General features: G+C 37.8%; 1 protein-coding gene across 1 annotated transcript in view; it reads right to left on the reverse strand.

The window, feature by feature from the left end:
* Positions 1-9,036: 9,036 nt before the first annotated feature.
* The window catches only part of LOC143035319 (crustacyanin-A1 subunit-like), a 26,504-nt gene continuing 14,023 nt past the window's right edge, over positions 9,037-21,517 (reverse strand). Inside the window, exons 2-6 of the mRNA XM_076202256.1 lie at positions 18,119-18,242; positions 17,186-17,276; positions 14,787-14,921; positions 12,496-12,635; positions 9,037-9,206 (exon numbers count right to left, since the gene is read on the reverse strand). Of these exons, the coding sequence (XP_076058371.1) occupies positions 9,114-9,206; positions 12,496-12,635; positions 14,787-14,921; positions 17,186-17,276; positions 18,119-18,242 (583 nt within the window). The 3' untranslated portion in view covers positions 9,037-9,113. The remainder of the gene's footprint in view (positions 9,207-12,495; positions 12,636-14,786; positions 14,922-17,185; positions 17,277-18,118; positions 18,243-21,517) is intronic.

Below are 21,517 nucleotides of genomic sequence, written 5' to 3' on the forward strand. Positions count from 1 at the left end.
GAGCGAAAAGAAGAAAAAGTTCTCCCAAACCTCAGCTAATCCCTTTCCATTTTTCCCCAAAGATCAAATGGTCAAAACTCCAGCATATTTCTCCATTCTCTTGTGATGTTTTGTTGTTTAGCAGTTCCCTAGACTATATCAAGTGCTTGCGGTTGTGTTATTGTTTTATAAGAACATAATAATGAAGGAGAATGCAAGAGACCATAAGGCTTACACTTCGCAGTTCTATGTCCATTACCACCCATCACCATCCATAAAGTTATCTAACCTTTTGTTAAAACAACCGATAGTTTCAGCGTTGCATGGTTACTAAGTCTGTTCCATTCGTCAACCACTTCAGTGAAGGCAGATTTACTCTGGTATAATCAGTTATTTTAGTAAGAAACAGTATGTGGAGGTATGTCCACTCGTATGTATACAATAAACCATTTCTAAATCGAATAATTTGTCGGGGGGGGGAAGTCAATCACTGTCGAGTCATATGAGCATCCGAGTCAACTCAAGATGTGAATTTGATGCACGCGACTGGCCACACACACAAACACACACACACACACACACACACACACACACACACACACACACACACACACACTTTCACCGAATGGACGGCGAGAATTGGTGTTCCAAAGAAAAAGGAAAAACTACGTGGATCTCAACATCCAGGAAGTGCCTTTTTGTATCTATAGGGAAGGGGAGTGCTCGTGGAATAGTGAGGAAGTGATAGGGAAGGAGAAGGGAAGGGATATTGAGAGAAATGGAAGGAAATGAGGAAGAGAATGACATGGTCCAGGAAGCTAGGAGAAATGTAAACAAGAGACGAACTGAAGACGATGACTTTGGAGAGGACGGAATCAACAAAAATGTAAAGATTAGAAGTATAGATAAGAGCAATACAGTAGAAGGTGATGAGAATATTTTCCAGGGATTTAAAGAGGGTGGGGGGGGACACAAACCCCCCCCCCCGATTGACAAGACTAGAAGAGAAGCTCGATAAGATGATCGAGCACTGGGAGCTTAGGTTCGGTCACGTTAACAACATTGTGCAGAGGGTTGAAAAATTGGAAGAACTAGAGAAGGCGAACAAAAACTTAACTAAGGAAATTGAAGAATTAAAAAAACAGTTAAAAGAAGTAAAAGAGGAGAATAAAGTCTTAAAGGAGAATAATAAGGACAAGGAGGGTTGGAAAAAATTCAAGAAAACAGTAAAGTTGCATTTACTGACATAATCAAACAGCAAATGAAAGAACAAACTGAAGACTCAGTTATTAAAGTGATGAGACAGAAGGAGAATATAATAAGAGACTTAGCAGATAGAAAGAAATGTATAATTATATTAGGAATGGAAGAGAAACATAACCCAGATAGAACCACAAGAACCAAAGAGGAAAATGAAAAAGTAAGAAATTTACTAGAATTAGTTCAGGAAGATGAGCCAGAAATAATTAAACAAATCGAAGAGAAATTCAGGCTCGGGAAATATAGTACAGACAAGACCAGACCAATTAAGATTAAATTCAGGTCACAAACGACGGCAGAGAATATCTTAACCAAAACAGGGAAACTAGCAACAAGTGAACAATATAAAAAGGTATGGATAAAAAGGGAAATGAATAAAGAGGAAAGAGAGGAGGAAATAAGGAAAAGACATGAAGCTAAGAAAAAAACGAGACCAGAACGGAGACAGAAAAACAAGAATTCTACTGGAGAGGTGAATATGAAATTGAAGAAATGGAAAATAACAGAGAGAAACACAAAACAAACAGAGAATACAATGGAAATAACAGAAAGTTAAGAGTATCCTACACAAATATAGATGGATTAATAACAGGACTGAATGAACTGAACAAATATCTGAAAGAAAAAGATCTGGACATAATGGGAATTGTTGAGACAAAATTAAAAGGTCCACTACCACCCAACAGCATAGGACACAATGCATATAATTATTGGATTAGAAACAGAGAGATAAAACAAGGGGGTGGAGTTATGTTTCTGACTAAGAAGGATATAAACGTGAAAAGTGTCACATATGGGAAGAATAGAGTAGAGATGATTATGATAGAAGTAGAAGATAGAAATAAGAAGAGCAGAAAGTTTGTAATAAACTACGTGCCCCCAAAAACAGCCTTGTGGGAAGAGAATGAACATAAAAGCATGTTAGAAGACACAAGAATAACACTAAACAAGATAATGGAAGATGGAGGAAGAATAGTTATGATGGGCGACTATAATTGCAAAGAAATATGCTGGGAAGAGATGACCGTAAAGGGTGGAGAAGACTCATGGGGAAATGTTCTACTTGAGATGATTATTGACCACACAATGACACAATGGATCCAAGAGAACACTAGGTATAGAAATGAAGAAGAACCATCGAGACTAGACCTAATAATCACATCAGAACCTAAAATAGTGGAAAAGATAGAATACCAGGCACCAATAAGCAAAAGTGACCACATATTGATAGAACTAGAACTAAATGAGAAAAAATACACGAAAAGAAATGAACAATATAGAAAAGGAAGATTGATGTACGAAAAAACAAATTTTGATAAAATAAGAGAATTCTTTCAAAAGGAAAACTGGGAAAGAATACACAAAGAAGATACAACAGTAGAAGAGAAATGGAATATCTTGACAAAAATCTATAAAAAAGGAGTAGAAAAGTATGTCCCAAGACAAAAACAAGAAGAAAGAATATGTAAAGTGCTGGTACAATAAAAATTGTAGGGAGATAAAAGACAAAAGAGACAAAGCTTGGACCAAATGGAAGAAAAACAAAAGACCAGAAAAATGGAAAATATATACTTGTTATAGAAATGAATATGTACAAGCGTGCAGAGAGGAAAAGAGAAAATATGAAAAAGATGTCATAGAAAAATGTAACGATCAACCAAAACTATTCTACAGATTTGTAAACAACAAACTGAAAAACAAACAAGATTTGGAGAAATTAAGACAAGGAGGAGTTGAATACACATAGGAAATTGAAATGGCGGAAATTATGAACAAACATAATAAATCAGTGTTTACAAGGGAGAACATACAACCTGAAGAGATCGAATGGAAAGAGAAAGTCCCCCCTATGAAAGAAATAGAAGTAACAAAGAATGAAATATTGAAACACTTGAGTAATCTTGGTGTCAGAAAATCGCATGGACCAGATGAAATAGCAAACTGGATTTTGAAAGAATGCAGGAATGAACTGGCAGACATAATACATAGCATAATAAACAGTTCCTTGAAAGAAGGTAAAGTTCCAGAAGATTGGAAAAAAGCAAATATAGTACCTATATATAAAGGGGGAAATAAAGAAGACCCTACCAACTATAGGCCAGTCTCTCTAACAAGTACAATAGCAAAAATTTGTGAAAGAATTGTAAAAAATAGAAGGGTAAAATATTTAGAAAAAAAAAACAACATGCTAAATCCAAGGCAATTTGGATTCAGACAAGGACGATCATGCGTCACCAATTTAATATGTTTCTATTCAAGGCTAATAGATATAATACAAGAAAGAGATGGATGGCTGATTGTGCATTTCTAGACCTAAAAAAAGCTTTTGACAAAGTACCACATAAGAAGTTGCTTAAGAAATTAGAAACTGAAGGAGGAATACAGGGCAAACTGCTAAATTGGATGGAAGACTTTTTGCAAGAAAGAAAAATGAGAGTAGTGATAAGAGACCAACACTCAAAATGGGATGAAGTAATAAGCGGTGTTCCACAAGGAACAGTTCTGGCCCCAATAATGTTTGCTATATATATTAATGATATGGATGAAGGAATTGAAAGCTATATGAGCTTCTTTGCAGATGATGCAAAACTATTGAAAAAAGTGAACACGGAAGAAGATTGTGAATCACTACAGAGAGATCTAATTAAGTACAGGAATGGAGTAGGAAGTGGGAGATGGAGTTCAATACAAAGAAGTGTAGTATAATGGAATTTGGAAAAAGTAAAAACAGAATAACAGGATCATATAAATTGGGAGAAGAAGGAATAAAAAAAAGTAGAAAATGAAAAGGACCTGGGAGTCATTGTTATGAATAATATGTCACCTGAGAAACATATAAATAAGATTTTTGGAGAAACCTATAATTTAATAAGAACAATCAAAGTGGCATTTACATACCTGGATGAAGAAATGGTGAAGAAAATTCTAATCACCCTGATAAGACCAAGATTGGAATATGCAGCAACGATATGGTCACCAAGTGCAAAAAAATGTATAAAAAAAACTTGAAAGAATACAAAGAGCAATTACAAAATTGGCACCAACACTCTCAAAACTATCATATGAAGAGAGACTAGCAAAACTTGAACTACAGACACTAGAGCAAAGAAGAGAGAGAGGAGATTTGATAGCTATTTACAGAATCATGAAAGGCATAGAAATTACTGATAGAGAAAATCTGATAAAATGGGATGACAGAAATACAAGAGGACATGGAAAGAAAATAAAAAAAGACAGCTATAGAAGAGACCTGAAAAGGAACAGCTTTCCTCACAGAGTAATTGACAGTTGGAACAAGTTAGATGAGAAAGTGGTGTGTGCAAAAACAATACATGAATTTAAAAATAGTTTAGATAAAATGAGATACGAAAACGGGACACCACGAGCATAGCTCCCCTTCCCGTAAAATACAACTAGGTAAATACACACACACACACACACACATGCCCTCAAAGAAAACATCTGCTTTCACTCATATATGATACTATAAAAACGTATCCAATAATGTATAATTATCTGAAATAAAGTACAGCATTGGAACCAGTACAGCAAGATCTTACACATTATCTACATATGCGTGATTGTACCTTCGATAGTGTATGGGGACAGAGACTTGGAATTTAAGGGACGCAGAAAGGATAAATGTAAGCGTGTTTGAGTGTTTGAGAACCTTTGTAGGTGTTACAAGAAGTGAGAAATGAGGAGGTGAAAAGGAGATCGGGGGTTGAAAGAGAGCTGGCAGATAGGGTGAATGAAAGAATAGTGGGATGGTTTGGGCACATGGAAAGAACGAGTAAGGGAAGACTTGCAAAATGAGTGGATGGCAGAGATGGATGGATGGGGCGAAAGGGGCATTGGGAAAGAGGGGAATGCCTGTTGATCAGGGAAGGGAGAAGGCAGGAGATAGGCGTGAGTGGAGAGTAGTTGTGAATGTACTATAAACTGACGCAGTTCGAAGGGATTTTTCCTCTTCTCCATTTTTGCATGAGAGGACAAGGGAGGAGGGTCGCCAAGTGGATGAAACTGTCAGCCTTCATCCAAGAGGAGCTAAGATAAAATGGAAACAGATGGGAGTGGGGTGGGTACATGCCTTTGCTGGCTACCCCTCTTATTAGAGAGAAACCTCTTGGTATATAGATAGATAACTGTACTTCTAGTTTTTATCTGTTGATAACATAATACATCGAATTGAGTTCAGTATAATACATTTTGTTACCCTGAAGCCCCTATCTCACCTACACAATTTAAGTGAGTTCATTTGAGCTGAAACGACTTACATACATACATATACCAAAGGATTTTTCCCCCTTACATGGGGGGGTAGCCAAAAAAAAAGGCATAGAAACCACTCCCAGCCATTCCATTCCCTACATATTCCACTCCCCTCCACCCTCCTCCCTCCCTCTTATCTTGGCACCTCCTGGATGGCGGGTCATCCCTGCATCCTGTCCACTGCCCTGGGTCAGAAGCAGTGTCGCAAGACACAGCCCATCCACAGCAAGGCCGCGTCGTTAATTCGGCGACCCACCTCTCCGCCCCCTCATGCAGAAAAGGAGAAGACGGGGAGAAATCCCTTCGGGCTGCGTCAAATTTTTTCTCATACATACTTCCTCACCCCCCATCCCCCACCTACTCCCCCTCATGCATCTCAGCATCATTCATACACAACCCTTCTCCATTCACCCCTATCTTCTGTCCTCTACCGTCCTTCCTCAACAGACATTCCTCTCTTTTGTAATGCCCCTTTCACCCCATCCATCCATCTCATCCTATGACGCCCCCTCATATTCACTCCTTCCACCTCTGCCTTCCACACTTATTTTACTAATCTTTCTTCACTCATTCTTTCCATGTGTCCAAACCATCCCAATACTCTTTCATCAACCCTATCTCCCAGTTCCCTTTCCGCCCCTGTTCTCCTCCTCACCTCCTCATTTCTCACTCTATCTAGCCTAATAACTCCTATCATACTTCTAAGACATTTCATCCCAAACACATTCAAACTCCTTCTCTCTTCCTCTCTTATGTTCCATGTTTCTGCCCCATACAGTGCTGTTGGCACAATCACTCCTTCATATAACCTTCTCTTAGCATCCATTCCCAGATGTTTATTTCTCATTACACTTTTTAATCCACCAAGACATTTACTCACTTCTCTCAATCTACATTCTATCTCCACCCCCACTCCTCCCTTTCCTACCACATTGGCACCCAAGTATCTAAAACTATACACTTTGTCCAGTCTTTCACCCTTAATGCTCACTTCCAGCCTGCTGTCACTCTCTCCTCTTGTACATCTCATCACCTTACTTTTGCCGACATTCATCTTCAGCTTCCTTCTTTCACACACCCTCTCAAACTCTGTCACTAACTTCCTCAATCCTTCCTCTTATCCTGCTATAAGAGCAGTGTCGTCAGCAAACAACAACTGGCTTATTTCACACTTTTTTCCATTTTCTTTAACCATCTCCAATCCCTGACCCACTACCCTTGCATTCACCCCTCGCACCACCTCATCCATGTATAGATTGAACAGCCAGGGTGACATAACACATCCCTGACGAAGTCCCACCTTTACCTCAAACCTTTCATTCTCTCCATTTCTAATCCTAACACAAGCTCTACCACTCTCGTAAAAACTCTTGACTGCTCTTAACAGCTTTCCTCCTATCCTATATATCTGCAGTACCTCCCGCAGTGCCTTCCTGTCTACCCTATCCTAAGCCTTTTCCAGATCCATAAAAGCCCCAAAAAACATCCTTACCTTTTCCTATAGCTTTCTCACATATCTGTCTTAACACAAAAATCTGATCTACACAACCCCTACCTATCCTAAAACCACTCTGTTCCTCACCAATTACTCCCTCTCTTCCTCTCTTAATCCTCTCAATCAAGACTCTCCCATAAACCTTCCCAACTACACTAAAAAAAACTGATCCCTCTGAAACTACTACACTCACACTTGCCCCCCTTTCCTTTGTAAAGCGGAACTATACAGGCACTTCTCCAGTCCTCTGGCACTCTACCCTCTCTTAAACAAACATTAAATAACCTGACCAGCCAGTCCACTATAATTGTACCTCCTTTCTTCAGACATTCTGCATGGCACCCATCCAACCCAGGTGCCTTACCTGCTCTCATCATTTTAACAGCTGCTTTCGCTTCATCTTTCCCTATTTCTCCTCCATTTTCCTCACTCATCACTGTCATTTTCTTAGTGCTTCCCACTGCAACTACCTTTCCCTCCCTATCCTCCTTCACATTTAGCAGTTCCCTAAAACACTCTGCCCACCTTCCTCTCACTATCTTCTCTTCCATTATCATCTCTCCATCTGCACCCTTTACCTTTTCTTCTCTACTTGATTCGCCTCCTCTTCCTCTCTTAATTTCTTTCCAAAACATCTTTTTATTGCTTTCAAAACTGTCTGTCATACTCTTACCCCATTTCACATCGGCTCTCCTCTTTGCTTCCTTTATCTTATGCTTAACTTCCCTTCTCTTTACTTTGTACCTCTCATACGATTCCCTCGTCCTAATTTGTAGCCAATCTATGAATGCCTGCTTCTTCTCTTCTACACCCTTCTTTGCTTCTTCATCCCACCACTCACTACCCTTCCCTCTATTTCCTCCCGCCTTCCTTGTTCCACACACCATCTTTGCACACCTTATGACTCCCTCCTTGAACCATCCCCATTCCTCCTCCACTCCTAGTTCTACTCTATCCTTCACTCCCTCCCACTCCTCTCTCAGCTTCTTATACTCCTTCTCCTTTTCTTTCTCAGTTGAGCAGTTCACTCCAAGTACCTCCCTACCTTCTGCCCTTTTCCTCTTTCTCCACCTATTCTCCATTCTCAATTTACCTTCCACGACTTAGGTTACGATATTTTATTCTTCGAATCCACAAATGTCAAATCACTTTTGTGTCGAAATAAGAGAAGTTAAACCTAGAATACGAATGTTAGACACAAAATTGTTGAATTGTTCTTAGAATACTGTAAGAGTACTGTTCTAGAATACTGTTCAAGAATACTGTTCTAGAATACTGTAAGCAAAGTTGTCCTGCAGATTTTCGAATTCACATCATTTGATAAGACTTTTGAATGTGTGGTCAGGACTTCCTATGGATACATAGGTACTTCTAGTGCTACAACAATTTAGCAGCCAGAGCCCTGATTTAACAAAAATCTCCTTTTTGAGCCTTTCAGAGGCATAATTTTTGCTGAGGCCGAGATAAAGGGAAAGATAAGAAATACAAGGTATTTGACAGTAAGATACATCTAATAAGAAATATCTTATCAATAAAAAAATATATAAAGATTTACATATATCTTGCCCAGTATAACGATTGCCAAAAGAAAAGCTAAAGATGAGTATAGAATATTTCCCATTTCTTGGATCCAGAATGGACAATCATTCAATATCTTTTGAATTTTCTGCTCTTCTCATTCAAATACACAACCAAAATTTATGTTCCTATTTACTTATCTGCTAATTAACCATATTTGACAATCTCATTGTACAACATAGTAGGCTTAAACATTATAATAATCATCATGAGTTAGCATATGCGTTCTTCATTATGTAGGGTCGGTATTTACTTCAGACAAATTAAAAAAAAAAAATAATGTCCTTCGATTCACTTTTGTTCCTAGATCAAGGTATCATTCCATTATATTATATCCTGATATAACAATCATCCAATCAGTTTAAAATGCGAGAGCTTGATTGGTAATAATGATGATAATAATAATGATAATAATAATGATAATGATAATGATAATAATGATAATAAAAAGGCTCTGTTCTCTTATGGGATTTTATTTATACACTGTTTATTTCTAATGTCGTCTGTTACCAAACACAGCAGGTTTGATTTAGGCGTAAGCACAAGAACCGCCTTGCGGAGTCAGAGGCCAAGATTTCGGTTCCTGTCCAACTTGCTTGAGTGCTGGCTTGCACAGTGACACCTGCAAGAATTAAAGAAATATATAGACCGAATCTAGAGACTTTGAACCAAACCCCCGAGCACTTAGAATATAATTGTCTGGTGCTAGCCAGTGCAAAATACTTATTATCATCCATATAATGATGGAAAAGAAAAAACAGGATCGTACAAGCATAGTTCTAATCCTGTATATTGCACACATAACTGGAAAAGGTATACAAATGAGTAAAGGGCTTTAACAAAGGGTGATGCAAATAAGGTCATCATATTAGGACATCAGGGCAGGGGTCGTTGTAATGGATTTAAACTGGAAAAAAATAGGCTTAACAAGAAAATAAACTGGTTTTTCAATAGAGTGGTTAACAAATGGAGTAGACTTAGTAACCAGGTAGTAGTGAGTGCTGAAAAGGTTAGATAACTTTATGAATAGGAATGAAAAGTGGTAATGGACATGGAACTGCTTACAGGTTTTTTTTTTTTATCATCACTGCAAACCGTTACTGGCACCTACTGAGCTAGTCCATGTGATACACACACACACAGTGTTGTGTAGTATATATGATTTATATATGTAAATTGGCAGTACATACATACATATATACATTCATTCATACATACATACATACATTTTAGAAGCTCTAAAATGTTTAATGTCTAAAATATACACATACACACACACATATACATACATTCATACATACATACATACACACATTCATACATTGGCTACATACATACATACATACATACATAAATACATACATACATTCATACATACATACATGCATACATACACACATTCATACATACATACATACATACATTCATACATACATGCATACATACACACATTCATACATACATACATACATACATACACATTCATACATACATTCATACATACATACCTGCATACAAACATACATACATACATTCATACATACATCCATGCATACATACACACATTCATACATATATACATACATACATTCATACATACATACATATATACATACATACATTCATACATACATACATACATACATACATACATACATACATGCAGAGTCCACTAGGAAAAGGAAAAACACACGGAGTCCGAGCGCTTTCGTGATATATTCATATTATCAAGAGTACAGAAAAATGAGAACAAAAAAAAAATGGAGATACAGAGTATAAATAGGACAAGAGAGACAGTTACCCTCCTCTCCGGAGCCTGAAAGCTCAGGTTAGGTCACTCGGCGAGGTCATGGAATCAGATCATTATTACATTAACTTTTAAAATATGTACTATTTATATTACTGACAATATATGGATCTAATTTATACAATCCTAAACTATTATTAATGAGTTGGTCATAATTGCATTTGATAATTCCTGACTCTATGATATTTCTTTCTATTATATTCTTACATTGTATAATTTTTGAAGCATTTTTCCAGTCAATAGAATGGTCAAATTCACAAACATGTTTAAAAAGTGCACTAGATTCTTGGCCCTTTTTTATGTACTTTTTAAACATGTTTGTGAATTTGACCATTCTATTGACTGGAAAAATGCTTCAAAAATTATACAATGTAAGAATATAACAGAAAGAAATATCATAGAGTCAGGAATTATCAAATGCAATTATAAACTCATTAATAATAGTTCAGGATTATATAAATTAGATCCATGTATTGTCAGTAATATAAATAGTACATATTTTAAAATTTAATGTAATAATGATCTGTTTCCATGACCTCGCCGAGTGACCCAACCTTAGCTTTCAGGCTTCGGAGAGAAAGGTAAATGTCTCTCTTGTCCTATTTATACTCTGTATCTCCATTTTTTTGTTCTCATTTTTCTGTACTCCTTGATAATGTGAATATATCACGAAAGCGCTCGGACTCCGTGTGTTTTTCCTTTACCTAGTGGACTGCATATTTGTGATTCACGTGTGACTTGTGAAATTTGTGGATACATACATACATATATTCATACATACATACACACATACATACATACGTACATACATACATAAATACATGTATACATACATGCATGTTGTTTTTGCTGATAGTTCGTGATACGAGCAATCTTTGTCCTGTAAATCCTCACAAATCACGTCACAGCATGATGATACATATATAGATACATATACACCTATGTGTATGTGTATACATACATAAAACATTCGTCCGCAAAAGTAATAGCTGTCGATCACGAGTACATCACGTGATCAAAGACCAAGACAATGATGAAACATAAGAATATATATAATGAAGGAGACTGCAAGGGACCATAAGGCCTACACTAGGCAGTTCCATGTCCATTACCACTTTTCATTCCCATTCATAAAGTTATGTGATCTCAAAAAAAAAAAAAACTGGTTTCAGCGCTAAGTACATGGTTACTAAGTCTATTCCATTCGTTGTCCACTCCATTGGTAAACCAAGTCTTGTATATTTCCTTCTTAAATCTAAATTTGTCCCGTTTAAATCCATTATTACGAGTCCTGCTCCGCTGTCTAATATGATGGCCTTGTCTGTATCACCCTTGTTAAAGCCCTTAACCAATTTGAATACCTCTATTAGGTGTGTCTTATGCTGTATGCTGTTTAGAGTTCCTCATGATTTATTCATCTAGAACATGGGTGTGCAACCTTTTTTCCCAAAGGGCCACTAGTCACGACTCTCATGTGAGATTATACTAATAAAGATAGATAATTAGTTTGTTACTGATTTTATTTAAATTGGGATCACAAAAATAAAAATTGTCCGAAACAAATTTATTTTCCTTACTTTAAATGAGCAAATGAAAGGCTACCGTACCTTATTATCATAATGTACAAACATGAATAATTACTTAATATTGGTTAACTGGGATGATTAACACACGTACCATACTACAGTACGTGAATCATACGTGTCAGACTCATAAACAGACAGCCAAGGATCACTCAATCTAATAATTAAAATTTTCAAGTAATACGTTATTTTCTGTTCTAATATAATCAAAATATATACCTTAGTGAACGAAATAGAAAAAAAATATGGTGAAATTGGTACACAAGAATATGAATTTATTCAAACTTTCGGTGGGCTCTAGTTGGTAACTCTCTCTCTCTCTCTCTCTCTCTCTCTCTCTCTCTCTCTCTCTCTCTCTCTCTCTCTCTGAGCGCCACACTATAGCTTATCTATTTTTAGGAGAAAGGGCCGCAGGTTGCACAGGGCTGATCTAGAACAAGTATTTCTCTCAAAAACACACACAGCACATGAGGCGCTTAAATCTAGTAAATAAGAGACTAGAACAATAAGTGGCGACTTACAGGATCGTTGGTTGGTTGTGGGTCCCTTGAGTAGACCCAGGCAAACTGTGCGCTGTAGTTTGTGTCAAACTCGGAACAGGCGAAGATGCAAGCATAGGAAGTGTAGTCAGACCCCATGATGATGAAGTCGGAGATGAGAGCTGAAGATAAAGGATCATAAGAACGTAAGAAGCGAGGAGACTGCAAGAGACCATAAGGCCTACACTAGGCAGTTCCATCCCACTTACCACCTGCCATCTGTATCCATAAAGTCATCTCGTCTTCTCTTAAGAAATGGATATACATATATATATATATATATATATATATATATATATATATATATATATATACATATATATACATATATATATATATATATATATATATATATATATATATATATATATATATACAATACATACATACAACACGTGATCCAAGACCATGGTGATTCACACGCATACATATACCGAAAGGCCCTTTCCCTCATATATATATATATATATATATATATATATATATATATATATATTAGGGTATTCTGTTGAGTATTAATAATATGAGTCCACCTTTGTGTAGCGTATTGTCTTCTCTTACTGTTGTTAATTCAGTTAGAGAATGCACACACACACACACACAGACACACACACACACACACGCACACACACACGCACACTCACACATACAACAAAGGGACGGATGGGCAGATTGTGCCTTCTTAGATTTACAAAAGGCATTTGACAAAGTACCACACAAAAAGCTTCTAAGAAAAATTGAAACAATAGGTGGTGTAAAGGAAAGTTATTGGAATGGATGAAAGATTTCTTGAACGGGAGAAAAATGAGAGTGGTACTTAGAGACAAGAACTCCACCTGGGAAGAAATGATAAGTGGAGTCCCACAAGGTTCTGTATTGGCTCCGATAATGTTTGCCATATATATAAATGACATGGATAAAGGTGTGGAATGTTATATGAACTTCTTGGCAGACGATGCGAAAGAACTAAAGACAGTAAGTACAGAGGAAGATTGTAAATCGCCACAAAAAGACCTGGACAAAGTCTGGGAATGGAGTCAAAAGTGTGAAGTGAACTTCAACATCAAGAAATGTAGTGTAATGGAGTTTGGAAAAAGTAAAAATATGATATCGGGACAATGTAAAATTGGTACAAAGGAAGTTCAAAAAGTCAACTCGGAAAGGGGCCTAGGAGTAACTATCAGCAATGACATGGCACCAGACAAACATATCAACAGAATAGTCGAAAAAAGCTTTCAATTTACTAAGATCAACGAAAGTAGCCTTTGACTACACAAATGAAGAAATGGTAAAGAAAATATTAGTTACATTGATTAGACCAAGATTGGAGTACGCTGCGTCACTATGAACACCCAGTACTAAAAAGAACATAAAGAAATTAGAAAGAATTCAAAGAACAACAACAGAAGATGGCACCAGCACTCTCCAAACTGACATACGAACAAAGATTGTCCAAACTCGAACTACCAACCCTGGAACAAAGAAGAGAAAGAAGAGATCTACTAACCATCTATAGAATTATGAAAGGGATGGAAGTCCTTGATAGAGATGATTTACTAAAGTGGGATAAAGGAAAAACAAGAGGACATGAAAAGAAACTTAAAAAGGATAGTTACAGAAGAGATTTGAAAAAGAATAGCTTCCCACACAGAGTGATAGATATCTGGAACAAATTGAATGAGGAAACAGGAGGTGCAAAAACTATACAAGAATTTAAGATCAAACTGGATGCTGAAAGATACAAAAGCGGGTCACTACGAGCATAGCTTTCTTCCCGTAAAATACAATTAGGTAAATACAACTAGGTAAATACACACACATACAAACACCCGTACACACACACATACAAACACCCGTACACACACACATACAAACACCCGTACACACACACACACACACACACATAAACACACACACACACACACACACACATATACATATACATATACATATGCTAATAAGAACACGGGTACGTGTGTTCACTTATGCAATGTAGACCACTTGGAAAAAGAAAGTAACGAAGCAGAGCGCTTTCGTATATCACATCCAGTACAAAAAGTACTTTTTGCACTGGATGTAATACAAGAAAGCGCTCTGCTTCGTTAGTTTGTTTTTCCAAGTAGTCTACTTTGCACTTATGCATATATATATATGCATATACATATACATTTACATATATACATATACATATACATATACATATACATATACATATACATATACACAAAGAAAGAAAGATCAAGAAAGGGCAATGAATGACGGTTGAAACTCACACTTCTTTCTGGCGTTTGTGCTGGGCAGAGTGACAGTAAACTTGGCCGTTCCACCTTCTTGGGTCATAGAAATCGTCTTGGTGACAGGCTGATTCCTCTTGTTGATCCCCTTCCCGACCACATCCAAGGTTGAGCCTGTAGTGGGAATGAATAGAAGACGTTACACTAAGTTCTTAGGGGGCCATTCTCATAGTTTCTCCTTACTGGATGAATAGGAAACGTTACACTGAGTTAAACTCAGGGGCCATTCTCATAGTTTCTCTTCAGCTGAATGAATAATTTGTTCCGTGTTGGGATGAAATATCTTTAAGTGGAACCTACATCTACCGCCTGGGAATGTTGATCACACTGGAAGGCTGTGTTAAAAAAACTTTCTCAAACTTCATAGATAAAAGGTTACTCTACCATGTGTGTAAATCCTGTCTATGTGTGATCATGTACTATGGAACTGATGAGACTCAAAATTGCCTTTTTTTTTTTTTTTTTTTTTTTTTTTTTTTTTTTTTTTTTTTTTTTTTTTTTTTTTTTTTTTTTTTTTTTTTTTTTTTTTTTTTTTTTTTTTTTTTAACAAAAACTTACGGTCCAACCACATTCAAATTTGGTATGCATGATACAGTAACCACCTATTACCTTGTGTAAATCAGCCCCATTCTGGTAAAGGGCTTCTGCTGCTAGCCCACCTATTGTCTCTTTCTTGGCATACCAGTAGGTCCAGCTCACTTATGTATCATGACACCAAACACGGACGATCCTTGTGAAACGGTACTTTGTGTACTCTTTCTCGATTAATCGCAGATTATTCTATATGAAATAGGCATTTGCCGACAAATCTATCAAAAGAAACACCATGTAATCACGTAGCGTTTATTAGCACAACGTTTCGCCTGATCCAGCTTTATCAAGATTTACTTAATAAAGTTGTAACAAAAAAAACCGTCGTATTAATAAACGCTCAGTGCTCACATGGTGTCTCTTTTGTCAGACTATTCCAGCGTTTCTCAACCTCTTTACCATTGCGTAACCTTTAGAATAAATTGCATGTCTCAAGGAACCCTGCGCAAAACAAAAAAAAACAAAACAAAAAAAACATACTATATCTTTCTCATTTTATTTTCATCGTAGTAATAGGTTAGATAGGATGATGTCTATATTACATTATTACAATAACCAAGAATATGTCGTGTGTGTTTCATTATATTACGTATATGAAATTAAATAAAAAATAAAAAGTACATTTGCTTATCTCACTTGTTCTCGCGGAACCCTTAGTGACCTTTTGCGGAACCTTAGGGTTCCGGAGAATCCTTGTTGAGAAATGCTGGAACTGGGAAAGACTTTCGCGCAGTGGAGCCGCCACCACCACCACGACCTGTGACCATACCCTATGTCAATACGCCACCTCTTCCCACACACTCCATCCATCCTCCCCCCAACCGACCTCGCAACCCCCAAACCCCCCCGAACCCCCTCCTTCCCGACATGTTGGGTCATCAACCCCTCCCACTACCCCTTCCCCCACTACCCCTTCCACCACCCAAGACGGCTAGGTCCGCATATATAAGTCACCACCCGACGATTTCCTTCATCATTTCTTTGGACCTTTAATTTTGTAAGTATTGGTCCCCAACGGCCCATGCATCGGGATAGGATTTGATTTATTGTTGTCTATTTTTTATCTATTGATGTTTATTTCCATGATTGTGAATTTTTGTTTAGGTTAATACCCTTGTTCTTTATTTCTGCATGTTGGTAATCTTTATGTTACAGATTTTCCTGAAGATGTCTCCTTGCAGACGAAACCTTGAATAAATGAATCATTTTGGCAATCTGGTTTATGCCCACCCTCCAAATGGCAGAGTACTTGTCAGAAAGCTTGAGAATACCCATAAGAAGATTAACAACCTCCTTAATGCTGTCGACATTAATGTATGTATATATATATATATATATATATATATATATATATATATATATACATATATATATATGGAGGTGAGGTGGCAAAATGAAACTTTAAGGCTAGAGGATGGAGCTTTAGTGAGAACCAGACGTTTCGACCTCGTGGGCCTTCCTCAGTGGACTGAATACAGAATAGAAATCAAAGTCCGTCAACAGCTTACAGTTGACGGACTTTGATTTCTATTTTGTATTGAGGAAGGCCCAAGAGGTCGAAAGGACTGGTTCTGAATAAAGCTCCATACTCTAGCCTTAACGTTTCATTTTGCCACCTCACCTCCAGATTTGTCTGTCTTTACATATATATATATATATATATATATATATATATATATATATATATATATATATATATATATATATATATGTATATACAGATGAGAGCTAATAAAAAATAATCTAAGTAAATACGCAGACAAAAAGAACTATGATAAAATAGTTACCCGAGACGGTAAACTCTGAATAGGTGCACTTCTCCGAATTGATGTAGGGGTTACCTTCAGTCGCCGCCACCTCGTACCACCGTCCACTGAACTGCAGAGAGAAAAAAAAATGTCGATAATAATGACATCGTGTAAATTAAGATATATCTACTGATTGTATGCTGGTTACCATGACGACTTAACTTTATAATCCTACATACAAACATGCATGCATGGATACATACTTACATTCATGCATACATACATATGTACGTACATCATACATACATACATGTATACACACCAATGCACACACACACATATATATATATTATATATATATATATGTATATATATATATATATATATATATATATGTGTGTGTGTGTGTGTGTGTGTGTGTGTGTGTGTGTGTGTGTGTGTGTGTGTGTGTGTGTGTGTGTGTGTGTGTGTGTGTGTGTGTGTGTGTGTGTGTGTGTGTGTGTGTAGTATGTATGTATATACACACATATATAGATATATTCATATATGCCTATATGTCGTATAATTTTTCATTTCTTCTCTTGATCCTCGTGTTATTCTCCCTCTTTCCCCACATCTACTACTGATCGACAGATCCCGTTGTCAGAGTTCTGAACTGGATACGTCCTTTCATTACAATGGCCCTACCCCGAGTGTGTGTGTGTGTGTGTGAGAGAGAGAGAGAGAGAGAGAGAGAGAGAGAGGGAGGGAGGGAGAGGACGTACATGTATGTAAGTGAAGTTTATTAATCTAACAAAGATATATGTAAAGATGATCAAATATGCCGTATACTCATTTCTACTGTGTAGACCCCAGTCATATGACTGTTGACATGACTTGCAGCTGATGTAAAACACAAGAATTATTAGTCAGGTCTGAAACTACATGATATAGACATAAAAACTACATGATATAGACATAAAAAATACTTACCTTCGGTTTGTCGAAGGTATTAGCGAGTGTCAGATTTGGGCAGTTACCGTTAAACAAAAAAGGGAGTATTGCTTGAGCACACTGGCATGTTGCGGCCAGAAAGAACGCCACGATAAACACAGATCTGCAACAAGAATTCAAATATATTAATATCAAATACAAACAATCACTATTCTTCAATTTTGTATCATTATGAATTTCAGCCACGTGCCGTCAGTAAGTACAGTGTAGGCAGTTAGTGATTTAATGGAGTTAAATATCCAGAGTTAGGTGCGTTACCGCCAGACAGGCAGCGCGATACGTCAATGCGTTCCGTGTTACTACATTTGTGTATATGTACATATATATGCTGGGACATTGTGACAAGTTGATGAAGGTGGAAAAAGAAGTCACGTGTCTAGTTCCGAGTTGTTGAGTTTATTCCTGACCGGTTTCGCTCTATGCTTCTTCAGAGGCATAGAGCGAAACCGGTCAGGAATACACTCAAAATCTCGGAACTAGACCCGTGACTTCTTTTTCCACCTTCATCACGTATATATATATATATATATATATATATATATATATATATATAATATATATATATATATATACATGTATATATATACAGGTATATATATATATATATATACATGTATATATATACATGTATATATATATATATATATATATATATATAGACATATCTATACATATATATATATGCACGAAGAACCCACAATGGGAATTATAAAGGAAACTAAGGAGAAAGTTGAACTTCTATATTTCGGCCATTAGCTGTAGCCGTCTTCAGGGAACTGAAGATGGCTATAACTAATAGCCGAAATATAGAAGTTCAACTTTCTTCTTAGTTTCCTTTATAATTCCCACTGTGGGTTCTTCGTGCGTTTCACAAATGTGCTACTACATTTCGTCCCAGCGATATATGTATGTGTGTGTGTGTGTGTGTGTGTGTGTGTGTGTGTGTGTGTGTGTGTGTGTGTGTGTGTGTGATTCACCATGGTCTTGGATCACGTGTTGGACTCGTAATCGACAGTTATTATCCTCCCGGATGAGAGCTCAGAGTTCTGTGTGAGTGTGACATTACACGCACACACACACACCCAACTCCCCGCCCACGAGAGTTGGAGTAACAACCCGCAGCGCAGCGATACTAGAATTAGTTCTGCCCTGGGCGGGAGTCGAACCCGGACCGCCGTTGCGTCAGGCGAGAACTCTAACCACCGCCCCACGTAGCTCATGTACTCCCCAGGTCTGCTACACAAATTAAAAGACAAAGCATCAATGATATCAAGAACAAGTAACAACACGACTAAAGAGGATTATCTCGTAGTACCATACCCAAAAGGAACAGAAATTATTACCAATTTTTCTATCCACAAAGGGTATACACAAGAATCTCATTAACCGGAACAGCATTGTATATAAGATTCCATGTGGAGGTTGTCCGGCCACGTACTACGGAGAGTCATCGCGAACACAAGAATGATCTACGCCACCACAGAACATCTAACTCTTTGGTGGTACACGTAGATACACACGGACATCTCCCCAACTGGAATGACGTCGAGGTTCTCCACACAGGACTGGAAAAACAAAAACAAAAACAAAAAACATAGAAGCCGCACACATCACAACGAGCAAAGTCACCAATCACCGGGAAGGACACGTTAGCCTAGCGCGACCCGCAGCTAGATTGACCTTAGCCACGCTAACTCGCAAGAGATCGCGAACCACTGGCCAATCAGCGGGCTCCTTTCCCAGACGGCCGGCAAGATGAGCCAGTACTGGGGTATATATTGTCCATAAAATCTGTTAGTCTGTAGTCTGAGGAAGACATCCGTCGAAACGTTAGAGGAATATATCACTCCTGCCTTATCCTGTGCCCCCTTGCCACCTTCCACTCACATATATATATATATATATATATATATATATATATATATATATATATATATATATATATATATATATATGTGTGTGTGTGTGTGTGTGTGTGTGTGTGTGTGTGTGTGTGTGTGTGTGTGTGTGTGTGTGTGTGTGTGTGTGTGTGTGTGTGTGTGTGTGTGTGTGCGTGTATGTGTGTGTGTGTGTGTGTGTGTGTGTGTGTGTGTGTGTGTGTGTGTGTGTGTGTGTGTGTGTGTGTGTGTGTGTGTGTGTGTGTGTGTGTGTGTGTGTGTGTCAGTGAGTGAATGTATCGATGGTGAGCATGGGAAAAGTGGTTGCAATGTAGAACTAAAGGGATTATCACGCTGGGCTATTTTTCCTCCAACATCCTACCCCCGACTTCCACATGAATAACTAGAACAATATTTTGCTTACAGAAATCTAGACTTTTCAAAGAACATTTCAACAGAATGTCTAACATTCGTAGATATTTACAATTTCTTAGTTTATCATCCAGCTTTGGTATATATATACATGAAGGAAGGTCATTTGATTTTAGAGATTTACATACATATACCAAGTGTTTTTCCCCCTTACAAGGGAGGTAGCCAAAGTCAAAGGCATAAATACACTCCCTCCCATTTCATCCCCACATACTCCACTCCCATTCACCACCCCTCCCTCCCTCTTTTCTTGGCTCCTCCTGGATGACGGGTCATCCCTGCATTTCGTCCACTACTCTGGATAAGAAGCAATGTAGCAAGACACAACATATCCACAGCAAGGCCGCTTCATTAATCGGTGACCCCGCCCTCTCCGTCCCCTCATGCAGAAAAAGAAAAGATGGGGGGGGGGAATACCTTTGGGTTGTTTTAGATATCATTCTCACATACTCCTTCACCCCACCATCCCCCACCAACTCCCCAACTCCCTTCCATGCATCACAGCATCATCCATGCACAACCATTCTCCCCCACCCCTATCTTCTGTTCTTCTCACTTCCTTCTTCAACAGACATTCTCCTCTTTCCCAACGCCCCTTTTACCCCATCCATCCATCTCATCCTTGGTCGCTCCCTCATGGTCACTCCTTACACCTCTGCCTTCCACACCTCTTATACTAATCTTTCTTCACTAATTCCTTCCATGTGTCTAAACCATCCTAATGCTCTTTCATCAACCCTATCTCCCAGAGATTTGAAAAATAAAATATTGAGGTCGTTTTTACTCAAACAAACTCTCAACTGTCGGCGTTGGTGAAGTTCGTGATAACCCTTCGTGATAACCACTGGAAGCATATGAGAAGCACAAAAGAAAGAGGGTGGAATCAAAACACTGGGGGAAAAGTAGATGCAATTTGGGGTTGGTGTTTGGCGGAGAATTCTGAAAGAATAAAAAGATGTTGTGGTGTGACAGAAAACATCGACCTCTTCAGACAACTCTCAATAGATCCTCCATTGTACTCGGACCTGTCTCCCAAGGGACCCTCCATTGTCATCAGACCTGACCGTGC

Source organism: Oratosquilla oratoria, chromosome 18, assembly GCF_046742065.1.
Source record: "Oratosquilla oratoria isolate Oo_2021 chromosome 18, ASM4674206v1, whole genome shotgun sequence".
In the NCBI taxonomy this organism is placed as follows: domain Eukaryota; kingdom Metazoa; phylum Arthropoda; class Malacostraca; order Stomatopoda; family Squillidae; genus Oratosquilla; species Oratosquilla oratoria.